This window comes from Leopardus geoffroyi, chromosome D3 (genome assembly GCF_018350155.1).
Source record: "Leopardus geoffroyi isolate Oge1 chromosome D3, O.geoffroyi_Oge1_pat1.0, whole genome shotgun sequence".
In the NCBI taxonomy this organism is placed as follows: Eukaryota; Metazoa; Chordata; class Mammalia; order Carnivora; family Felidae; genus Leopardus; species Leopardus geoffroyi.
This window is the reverse complement of record NC_059339.1, coordinates 86500661-86513101: the sequence shown is the minus strand read 5'-3', so window position 1 is coordinate 86513101 and position 12441 is coordinate 86500661. Positions and strand designations below refer to the sequence as shown.

Genomic DNA, 12441 nt, shown 5'->3' with positions numbered 1-12441 from the left:
CTGAACTGTATATGTATAGCTGCATTAGGGCAGTTAACTATTTTATAGGGTAAACTTTAAAAATACCATGCCTATAATCAAAATGAATTATCCCTGGATTTTTATACATTTGTTTTGGTGCCCATCCAAACCAAGTATTCAAGCATATTTGTTTATTTGTCTCTAAATGTTTGATTAATAACTTAAAATGAGGGTTTTTTAAATGTAAGTTTCATTGCTTCCTACTGTTTTCCTATATGGATTTTTAGAATGCGTCATGCACTGTTTAATTTATTTTGAAGACATTGGAGCAGATTCATATTTAGAATTTAGGGTCTTCATTGCTTTTGGAAGGAGTAATTCCATGATGATAAATACTGATTAAGTATGGGATTTATTTATTTATTTATTACCTCACATAGTCACTATGTTTGTGTGTGTGTGTGTGTGTGTGATAAGAACATTTAAGATCTGTTTTCTTAACAAGTATCAAGGATACAATACAGTATTATTAACTCTAGTCCTCATAGAGTACATTAGATCTCCAGAATGTATTCATTCTGAATAACTGAAACTTTGTACCTTTTGAACAACATCTCCCTATTTCTCCTATTCCTCAGTCCCTGGTCACCACCATTCTACTCTCTGCTTCTATGAGTTTGACTTCTTTAGATTACACATGTAAATGAGATTATGCCGTGTATTTGTCTTTTCTGTACCTGGCTTAAGTTACTTAGCCTAATGGACTCCTGCTTCATCTGTGTTGCCACAAACGATAGGATTTCCTTTTTTTTTTTTTTAAGGTTGAATAATGTTCCATTGTATATATACACCACATTTTCTTTACTTGTGTATCCATTAATGGACACTTGAGTTGTTACCATATATGGTTACCCTTGAACGATACAGGTTTGAACTGCGAGGGTAATGCAGATTTTTTTCTTTTTTCTTTTTTTTTAAATGTTTTATTTATTCTTGAGAGAGAGAGAGAGAGAGAGAGACAGAGCATGAGTGAGGAAGGGGCAGAGAGAGAGAGGGAGACACAGAATCTGAAGCAGACTCCAGGCTCTGAGCTGTGAGCACAGAGCCCGACGTGGGGCTTGAACTCACAAGCTGTGAGATCATGACCTGAGCCGAAGTCGGACGCTCAGCCGACTGAGCCACCCAGGCGCCCCAGATTTTTTTCAATAAGTATGTGTATACTACTTTAAATGTCTTTTCCCTTGTGACTGTTCAAACTTTTTTTCCTCTAGCTTACTTTAAGAGTACAATGTATAATGCATATAACGCACAAAATATGTATTATTGGCTGTTAAAATTATTGGGAAGGTTTCTGGTCAACAGTAAGCTATTAGTAGTTAAGTTTTTGGGGAGTCAGAAGTTATACATGGAGTTTTAACTGCATAGAGGCTGGTGCCCCTAACCCCTGTGTTGTTCAGAGGTCGACTGTATTGGCTGTTATGAGTAATACTAGGATGAACATGGGAGAACAGATATTTCTTTGCGATACTGATTTCATTTCCTTTGGATTCATAATGAGAAGTGGGATTGATGGATCATATAGTAGTTCTATTTTTAATTTTGAGGAAACACTGTACTGTTTTCCATAATGGCTGTATCAGTTTACATTCCAAATATGGGTTTTTAAAGACTTGTATGGGTACTTTAAAAAAAAAATATTTTTTGATATTTATTTTTGAGAGAGAGAAAGACAGAACATGAGCAGAGGAGGAGCAGAGAGAGGGAGACACAATCTGAAGCAGACTCTGAGGTGTCAGCACAGAGCCTGAGGTGGGGCTTGAACTCACGAACCGTGAGATCACAATCTGAGCTGAAGTCGGACGCTTAACCAATTGAGCCACCCAGGCACCCCTTGGGTACTTTTTAAGAGAATATTTTCTGCCTTGAAACAAGTGCTTGGATAGATATTAATATTGAATTAGTTAAATAAGATCCCACTTGGAGGAACTGGAGTAGGAAGAAACCCTTTCCAATATTCTTTTCAATCTCTTTAGTAACTCGCTTACCTTAGATGTCTTGGATGTTTTACCTTTTTACCAGCTGGAAATCTGCACAGGCCAGTCCATTACTTCAAGGAGAAAGTCAGAAGGTGTTTCTTCGAATGTTATCTCACCCATTACTGCAAGTGAAAGTTGAAACTTACAACTGCTGTTTGGAAATTATTAAGGTGGGTTTTTTGGGTTTTGTTTTGTTTTGTTTTTGGTGGGGAGAGCAAATAGTGGGTTTTCTTTCTTCCTTCCTTCCTTTCTTTCTTTCTTTCTTTCTTTCTTTCTTTCTTTCTTTCTTTCTTTCTTTCTTTCTCTTTTTTAAACAGTATTTTATTTTTCTTTTAAAGTAGGCTCCATGCCCAATGTGAGGCTTGAACTTATAACCCTGATATCAAGAGTCGCATGCTCTATCTGCTGAGCCAGCTGGGCGCCATTGGGTTCTCTTACTAAAAATCTAAAATTAGGGAGGTGCCTGGATGGCTCAGTTGGTTAAACATCCAGCTTCAGCTCAGATCATGGTCTCGCAATTTGTGAGTTTGAGCCCAGCGCCAGGCTCTGTGCTGACAGCTCAGAGCCTGGAGGCAGCTTCAGATTCTGTGTCTCCCTCTGTCTTTGCTCCTCCTCTGTTTGCACTCTGTGTCTCTCTGAAAAATAAATAAACATTAAAAAAAAGCCAAAACTCTAAAATTAGGGACGCCTGGGTGGCTCAGCCGCTTAATCCTCCAACTCTTGATTTTGCCTCCAGTCATGATCTTACAGTTTTTGAGTTTGAACCCCACACCGTACTCCACACTGACAGTGTGGAGCCTTCTTGGGATTCTCAATCTTTCTCCCTCTCTCTCTGCCCCTCCCCCACTCTCTTTTTCTCTCTCTTCTCTGTCAAAAATGAATTAAAAAACTAAACAACTCTCTGTGTAGAAAAAGCATTTGATAAAATACAGCATCCTTTCTTGATAAAAACCCTCAAGAAAGTAGGGATAGAAAGATTGTACCTCAAGATCATAAAGGCCATTTACGAAAGACCTACCACTAATATCATCCTCAATGGGGAAAAACCGAGAGCTTTCCCCTTAAGGTCGGGAACATGACAAAGATGTTCCCTCTCACCACTGTTATTCAAGTGGTGGTGAATAGGGCTGGAGGCCCTAGCCGCAGCAATCAGATAACACAAAGAAATAAAAGGCATCCATATTGGCAAGGAGAAAGTCAAACTTTAGCTCTGTAGGCGACCTGATACTCTGTGTGGGAAACCCAAAGACTTCACTAAAAAACTGCTAGAACTGATACATGAATTCAGCAAAGTCGCAGGATATAAAATCAATGCATAGAAATTGGTTGCATTTCTATACACCAATAATGAAGCAGCACAAAGAGAAATCAAGGAATTGATCCCATTTACAATTGTACCAAAACCCATAAAATACCTAGGAATAAACCAAGCCAAAGAGGTGAAAAATCTATATACTGAAACTCTAGAAAGCTTATGAAAGAAATTGAAGAAGACACACACAAAAAAATGGAAAAATATTCCATGCTCCTGGATTGGAAGAACAAATATTGTTAAAATGTCGATACTACCCAAAGCAATCTACATATTCAGTGCAATCCCTATTAAAATAACACCAGCATTCTAACACCAGAGCTAGAACAAACAATCCTAAAATTTGTCTGGAACCAGAAGAGACCCCAAATAGCCAAAGCATTCCTGAAAAAGAAAACCAAAGCTGTAGGCATCACAATTCCAGTCTTCAAAGATGTAATCATCAAGACAGTATGATAATGGCACAAAAACAGATCAGTGGAACAGAATAGAGAACCCAGAAATGGACCCACAAATGTATGACCAACTAATCTTTGACAAAGCAGGGAAGAATATACAATGGAAAAAAGATGGTCTCCTCAGCAAATGGTGTCGGGAAAACTGGACAGCGACATGCAGAATGAACTTGGACCACTTTCTGATACCATACACAAAAATAAAGTCAAAATGGTTGAAAGACTTAAATGTAAGGAAACCAACAAAATCCTGGAGGAGAAAACAAGCTACTTTGACCCCTTTGACCTTGGCCGTAGCAACTTCTTAACATGTCTCTGGAGGCAAGGGAAATAAAAGCAAAAATGAAATATTGGGACCTTGTCAAGTTTAAAAGCACAGCGAAGGAAACAATCAGCAAAACTAGAAGGCACCCAATGGAATGGAATTTGCAAATGATATATCAGATAAAGGGTTAGTATCCAAAATCTATAAAGAACTTATTGAACTCAACACCCAAAAAACAATCCAGTGAAGAAATGGGCAAAAGCATATATAGACACTTTTCCAAAGAAGAAATCCAGATGGCTAATAGACATATGAAAAGATGCTCAACATCACTCATCATCAGGGAAATATGAATCAAAACCACCATTAGATACCATCCTACAGCCATCAGAATGGCTGAAATTAACCACTCAGGCAACAACAGATACTGGTGAGGATGCAGAGAAAAAGGATCTCTTTTGCACTGCTGGTGGGAATGCAAACTGGTGCAACCTCTCTGGAAAACAGTAGAGGTTCTTCAAAATATTAAAAATAGAACTACCCTACGACCCAGCAATTGCACTACTAGGTAGTTACACAAGGGATACAGGTGTGCTGTTTGAAAGGGCACATGCACCCCAATGTTTATAGCAGCAGTGTTGACAATAGCCAAAGTATGGAAAGAGCCCAAATGTCCATCAATGGATGAATGGATAAAGAAGACGTGGTATACATGTACAATGGAGTATTGTCAATCAAAAAGAATGAAATCTTGCCATTTGCAACTATGTGGATGGAACTGGAGGGTATTATGCTAAGCAACATTAGAGAAAGATAAGTATCATATGACTTCACTCATATGAGGAATTTAAGATACTGAACAGATGTACATAAGGAAAGGGAAGCAAAAATAATATGAAAACAGAGTGGGACAAAACAGAAGAGATTCTTAAATATAGAAAAGAAACAGAGGGTTGCTGGAGAGGTTGTGGGAGGGAGGATGGGCTAAATGGGTAAGGGGCATTAAGGAATTTACTCCTGAACTCGTTGTTGCACTATATGCTACCTCACTTGGATGTAGATTAAACAGTAAGTTAATTAAAAAGACATTTATGTTGTGTTAATGATGGAAGTATTGTAAGAAAATGATTTCTATCATGTGTTCAAAAGTGATTTCTATGCTTAGGAAAAAATTTAGGTTATTTGGCTTAAATATTTTAGTGTTAGCTATAGTACTATTTTTCTTTTGAAGAAAATACTTTCATTTTTAAGTTATAAAATATTTCAGCATAGAGTAGTACATAAAATATTAACTATTTCAATATTGCAAAGAACGTTGTACATAGATCAGTACTGAAAGATACATGTTACTGTGTACTCTTGAAAATGTACTCTTATATTCATCATTCTTGTAAATACTAACTGGATAAAACAAATGTTTACATTTTGCCAGTTTTGCTTCTAACCCTCTTTTATTCCGAGAAATAAAAATATTAGTTATAACTGAAGCTTCTTTCCTTTTTCCTCTTCTTTCATCCACCAAGACAACCACTCTTACAAAATTGGTGTTTGTCCATATATATATTTGTACTATGTATGTATGTCTTTATAAATAATGTATGCGATTGTTTTTTCTGCTTAAAAAAGTATATAATTTCATAGTGTACATATATGTTTTTGCTGCCTTATGGCTTTCATTTAATGGTAGGACTCAGATCTTACCAATTCATTCTTCTTAACTGCTCTTTAGATTGAAAACACTTTTTATTGATACATATTTAGGTTCAGTCTACTTTTTACTGAAATATTTTTTTCAGTATTTTCATTGACAGTCTGTAACTGTTAGTACATGTGTTTGAAAATGCCTTGATTTTACCTTATTCCTGAATGATAGTTTAGGTGGATAGAGAACTATATAGGTCTATTGCTGTTTTTCCGTAGCACTTTGCCAATAGTGCTTTGTTTGGCTTCTATCATTGTTGAGAAGTCTGCTATCAGTTAAATTATAATTTTCTTTTTTTGTTGTTTACTTGTTTTTAAGATCTTTTCCTTGTCTCCGGTGTTCTACAGTTTCATTACAGTGTGTCTTTGTGTACATTTTTTATTTATCTTGTTTATCCCTCTTTAGCCAAAAGATTCATATCTACCTTCATTTCTGGATAATTCTTAATCACTGCTGTTTCCTTATCCTTAGTGTTCTCTCCAAGTAGAACTCTCATTAGATCTAGGTAGACCTCATTTTACTCTTTGTGTCTTTTAAGTCCTCTTTCCCATTTTCTGTGTCTTGTTTTGATTTGGTTGGCTGGGATTCCTCAGTGCAGTCATTCAGGATGCTAATTCTTTCCTCACCCATGTCTAATTTGCTTTTTAAAATTTGTAGTAAGGGGCGCCTGGGTGGCGCAGTCGGCTAAGCGTCCGACTTCAACCAGGTCACGATCTCGCGGTCCGTGAGTTGGAGCCCCGCATCGGGCTCTGGGCTGATGGCTCAGAGCCTGGAGCCTGTTTCCGATTCTGTGTCTCCCTCTCTCTCTGCCCCTCCCCCATTCATGCTCTGTCTCTCTCTGTCCCAAAAATAAATAAACATTGAAAAAAAAATAAATAAAATTTGTAGTAAAATATACATGACACAAAATTTACCATTTAATCATTTATAAGTGTACAGTTAAGTGTCATCAAGTACATTCACATTGTTGTGCAACTGTCATCATTACCCATCTCCAAAACTTAACTTCCCAAATTGAAAGTCTGTACCCATTAAACAATAACTCCCCACTCTCCCTCCCTCCCACTCCTGGTAGCCAACATTCTGCTTTCTGTCTGAATGAGACTGCACTAGGTACCTCATATAAGTGGAATCATAGTGTTTGCCTTTTTGTGTCTGGTTTTTTTTTTTTTTGAACTTAGCATGATGTCTTCAAGGTTCATTTATGTTACAGCATATATCAGAATTGCATTCCTTTTTAAAGGCTATATAATACTCTGTTGCATGTAAATACCACATTTGTTGACGTGCCACCCTCTGTTCAAGGAGATTTGGGTTGTTTCCCTCTTTTGGCTATTGTGAACAGTGCTTCTTTGAACATGGGCATACAGATATCTGTTTGAGTCCCTGCTTTTATTTCTTTTGAGTGTATATCCAGAAGTAGAATTACTGGATCATATGGTAGTTCTATTTTTAATTTTTTGAGGACCTGCCATGCTGTTTTCCATTGTGGCTGCACCATTTTACATCCCTACCAGTAGTGCATAACGCTTCCAGTTTCTCTGCACGGTCCCCAACAGTTGTTATTTTTCTGTTTTTTCTTTTTTAAAATATATATGTAGTTTTTAAAGTTTATTTATTTTGAGAGAGAGAAAGCATGCATGTGCGTGTGGGCGAGGGGCAGAGAGAGAGGAAGAGGAAATCCCAGGCAGGCTCCACGCTCAGTGTGTGAAGGCGGACACAGGGCTTGATCCTATGAACCGAGAGATCATAACACAAGCCAAAATCAAGAGTCCAAGGTTTGGATGCTTAACTGACTGAGCCACCCAAGCAAGTGCCCTTGTTTTTTCTTTCTTATAAATAACATCCATCTTTAACTCATCATTGTTGCTTTTAATTTATTCATTGTTTTAGATTTTGCTTATTCCATTTTTCATTACTATACTTTTTTTAAAATATTTTTTTAATGTTTATTTATTTTTGAGAGATACAGTACAAGCAGGTGAAGGGCAGAGAAGGAGGCGGACAGAGGACCCGAAGCAGCCTTTACACTGATAGCACAGAGTCTCATGGGGGGCTTGAACTCAGGAACCGTGAGATCATGACCTGAGCTGAAGTTGGAGGCTCAACTAACTGAACCACCCAGGCGCCCCTCTTTGCTTCTTTTTTTAACTCATTCTTTTCATAATAGTCTTTCATTTTCTTCTTTTGTTTCTTTGAAAATTTTAAACATACTAATTTTATAATCTTATTTAGATCATTCTATTACATAGAATGCTTTCATTTATTATGGCTATTGGATCTCTTTTATGTTGTTGTTTTCAGCCAACCGGTGATGTGATTTTTGATTGTAAGGTTATCTTTGGCAGGTAGTTTCTACTTGGGGAATCTTATATTCTGTAGACAGTGGTTTTATAATTACTTCTGCCTTGTTTCCATGGATTTGACAGAGTTGATAAGTACCATAGCTTGGAGGGGCTTGTTAGGAAGTTATATCTTCATTTAATATGTTGAAATACTCATCAAAAGAACCAGTTGAGAGGGAAAGGTAGAGGGTGACAAGTGGCTAATTAGGAGAAGCTAGTGCCTTTGAAAGTTGAAGGCATTGGGATCTAGAATATTGATAGCTAACTGAACTTAGGTGGGCTTAGGTGTAGCAGCAAGTTGAATTGTATATTCTCTTTGAGATTGAGAGTAAGTGGTATTTGCAATGTGTTTGAAATGACTGATATGAGTAGAAGTTTGATATAATCAAATAGAAGGATTTGGGGGTTGCAGTGAGAGCCCAGTTGATTGTCTTAATAATCTTGTTGTGAAACGAATCTTCTTTGCATAGTTATCTTTGGCTAGCCATTTGTGGTTTTGGAGAATGTGAACATCTGGATCCATGGAGCATTGTGGTTTTTCCTTGAGGATGGGAGGGAAGGCCTTTGGTGAAAGTAAGCTGAGTAGCTGAAGTGACAGCCCATAGAATCAGAGGAAGTAAAGGCCAGAGGGAAGGAAGTAGTTAGGATTATACACTGGAGGTCACGGGAAATAGTATGTTACAAAGTGTTAAGCAAGGTAGAAACCTGTATTTGTGATTTTAGAAGGAAAACAAGTGAAAGGTAAGTTGAAGTGTTCTGAGATATCGGGCAGGTAATGTTATTGAGATGAGGAGGTCAAGAAGCTGAGCTCCATATGCGTGGGATAGTTCTTACACTCAGAAATTTAGAATAGTGGAATTGGCTTTGATGTTCAGATATTTGAAATGGACTTTACATAATTCCTTGAAATGCCTTGCCAACCATTATAAAGCTTTGAATTTTATTCTAAATACAGTGAGAAGCTATGAATGATTTTATGCAGGAAATTGATTTGATCTGATTACCTTTTTTAAAAAGATCACTCTTCCTATTGTGTGGAGAATCAATTGTCAGGGGTCAAGAGTGGAAGCCAAAAGGCCAATTCCACTGTAGTGGCCCCAGTGAGATATGATGATGTGGTGGAGATGCTGGGAAGAAAATGAATTCAGGATACATAATGGATGTAGAGCTGGTTGGTCTACTGGTAATGGGAGTAGGGTATAGAAAGCATCAAGGAGGAGTTCTGGGGTTTGGGATTTAGTAATTGGATTGATCATATTGTCCCCAGTGTTGGATTGTGGGTTGGATAGAATTATTTTGAATGTGTTAAATTTGAGATGCCTTTTTACATGTAAGTGGAGATGCTAAGTAGATGGTTGAACATAATAATAATAATGCCAGTTATATGATGGTGGCAATAATAGTGATAACAACGAACATTTATTCTGTATATCAGGTACTTTTATAAATGTATTCCCTACTTTAATCTTCATAACACTATAAGGTATGTATTGTCTCTTGAAAAAACAGAGATGCTATGAACTCGTCCAAGGTCTAGAAATAGTAAAACTGGATTTTGAACCCGGACAGTCTGACTCCTAAACTCTTTTCTTAAGCTTTGCACCAAACTGTCTCTGGAGTGTGGAGCCCAGACTAGCTGTAAAATTTTTAGTCATCAGCACAGAGATGGTGCTGAAAGCCACAAGGCCAAGTTGGGTCATCTGGTGAGAGACTGGGGAGAGGCCATCTAGGGTCTAACCAGATGGAAGGTGGGCACAGCAGGAGCCAGCAACAGAAATATAGAAGTGTCTGAGAGGAGAGGGGAGTATGGTATCTTGGGCGGAGTCAAATGACAACAGGGATGAACGCATTGGGTTCAGTGTCACGAAGGTGACAGGAGGCTTCTGTGGGGTGGTGGGGCCTGAGGTCCTGCTGCTGTGGGTGGAGGACAACCTGGGAGTGAGCACGTAGAGGCCTAGGACTTGTGCTGTGTTGCGATGGAGAGCTGGAAGATGGACTGGGAGCAGCAGGGGCATATTAGATCCGGGGACCCTTAGAGCATGTGACAGAGTCACAGGACTAACCCTGGAAGAAGAGGAAGTAAAGGTGCTGGAGAAGAAGACACAGGTGCAGGAACTGTGCAGGAACACAGGTACAGGAACAGGTGTTAGGAGGACAGCTAGGATGCAGGTTACGGGCAGGATTGGTCTTGGATGGGATTCTAGTGCTTTTTTGTTTGGCATAAAGACCAGTGTAGGTAAGTTGATGTGTATTTAGTGATGAGAGGTGTTTCATTAAGGATCGCGTCTTATTCCCATTAAGAAACTGAAGGTCAGAGAGTTTAAGTGTTCTGAGGAAGTAAGTGACAGAGCTTTTCTTAAACCATAAGCCAAGGCTATGCTGTTTCAAAAGCTCAGAATATACAGTTGCTGTCTGGCATGAAGTTAAAATCTAAAGAGAAAAAATATGTATAAATACGTGTGTGTATATGTACGTATGTGTATGTATAACTTTTTGACCTCTGAATTATTGGTAGTGGTTAGGAAGTAGAATTTTGCAGAGCAAAGAAAATTTCATTTCTGAGAGTCACTGTGGATTTTATGTTTACCTTTTTATATTGTATTTAAATTCTGTTAATATTTCAGGGAGCTTTTTCCCCCTCTGCCATCTTAGGCAGTCCCCAAGAAAATAGTGTTCTCTAGCTCCGATTGAGAAAAGAATTTGTGATAATGAGTCTGAGAGACAGTACGCAGTCAGTACTTGTATTCAGTGATGTATTATCAATATATTGATGATAAATATCCTGCATATATGTTGTCCTCCCTTTCCCCCAAAACTTCAAGTCTGTTTTCATTTGAATTTTGTTTTTCTTCTTCAAACCTCAGTAAGCAAAATATAAACACCCTGGGATAAGTTTGTTATGTTATTTTTTTATGTTTATCATTATGAAAACTGCTTGTTGGCAGAGAGTAACATAACATGCGTATCATGTAGACTCAAAAGCTCAGGCAAGAGAACTTTTTTTCATCCTCTATTAGGTAAAAGAAAAGTTTCAATGAAGTGAAAAAGTGTCAACAGAAGAAAGAGGAGTCCTTTGGAGAATTAGTGTCACTGAATTTTTTTAAAACTATTTTACAGGAATGTTTAGGTGTCCATAATGTCACTAAACCTGTGTCTTCACTTTGTAATGGAATTCATTTTCTACTTCACCCGAAAGTTCTGTATGAAATCTCTGCATTTGGCATTCAGGAACCCAAAAATGAGGTATGGCCATGTTAAGATTAAATGCAAAAGACAAATATAATTATACTCGGTTAAATGAAGATAATATTGTAACATAAGTAGATAGTGTGATGAGAAGCTGAGAAGAAACTTGCTTTTGATGTATGGGTTTAGTTGCGGTGTTATTTACATAAAAAGAAATGTTAAGGAAAATGTGAGAATCAAAATATAGGACATACTTGTTCTCAAAGAATTCAGATGAAGCTGTTTATGTTTTTCATGTAGGCTACGACTGTACAGTAGTTATGGCAAGCAGGTTGTATTATGAGGGAACATTGTATTGAATGGAAAAATATACCTTAAATGTAAAAAGCAAAAACAAAAAACACAAAACCACAAGGAAATCCTTATCATTAGGTAGGAAGAAGGGTTGAGACCAGAATGTAAGGTGAAGCTGCAGAATGTGAACATTTGAAGGAAGGGAGGTTAATTGGAGCACCTTCCCAGATTTTGCACAGAGTTACGGGCACATACGGTGACTTAGCGGGAGACCTCACTTCGTTGGGTTCTTTGATCGTGTCGTCTCGTCGGGCAGGTGAACGCCGCTGCCAAGGCCATTCTGATGTATCTGCTGCAGGGACGACTGATGATGACAGCGGTGACCTGGAGCAAGTTTATTGAGTCTCTGTGTCCTGTCATTCCCGTGCTGCAGGTACTCGGAGCGATTCCCCACTTCCCGTCCCGTTTGTCTGGCGTCGAGTGTGACTGACGGAAGCACGTGCACACAGCAGAGCTGTCACGTGGCGAGGGAGATGGGGGGGTGGAGCGAGCAGGGCGCTGTGGGAGCTCCTTTGCGCGCGTGCACTTTACGTACCCGGCCGGGGCGGGGGGTGAGAAGCGAGGAGCAGGCGTGTGGCACCGACCGAAGCCCGGAACGCGGCCTTCCGTGGAGGCTTTCGGGCAAGGCTCGCGGGGCTTTTGAAGCACATGGTATGTAACGAAACTTGCCTGGTGAATTCCATCCCTGTACGTACGGGACTTCGATTAACAGGTTCTGGGGGACAGGCTTTTCCCGCACTCGTGCTGGGTGATGGAGGGGGAGGAGGAGCGAGGGGATTGGGGGTCCCCCCACCCCGGGGTCCCCCCCCCCCCACGCCACCCCGC

At 38.9% G+C, this 12441-nt stretch overlaps 1 protein-coding gene and 1 long non-coding RNA gene across 4 annotated transcripts in view; one reads left to right on the top strand and one right to left on the bottom strand.

Moving 5' to 3' along the window:
* Positions 1 to 12441, top strand: part of RTTN (rotatin) — a 163345-nt gene that overhangs the window by 34117 nt on the left and 116787 nt on the right. For all 3 annotated transcript variants that reach the window (XM_045459641.1, XM_045459640.1, XM_045459642.1), the window contains exons 14-16: positions 2041 to 2167; positions 11194 to 11319; positions 11873 to 11989. In XM_045459641.1, coding sequence (XP_045315597.1) covers positions 2041 to 2167; positions 11194 to 11319; positions 11873 to 11989 — 370 coding nt within the window. The remainder of the gene's footprint in view (positions 1 to 2040; positions 2168 to 11193; positions 11320 to 11872; positions 11990 to 12441) is intronic.
* The window catches only part of LOC123588530, a 46003-nt gene that overhangs the window by 33194 nt on the left and 368 nt on the right, over positions 1 to 12441 (bottom strand). Inside the window, exon 2 of the long non-coding RNA XR_006707897.1 lies at positions 2007 to 2119. This is a non-coding gene — a long non-coding RNA (uncharacterized LOC123588530). The remainder of the gene's footprint in view (positions 1 to 2006; positions 2120 to 12441) is intronic.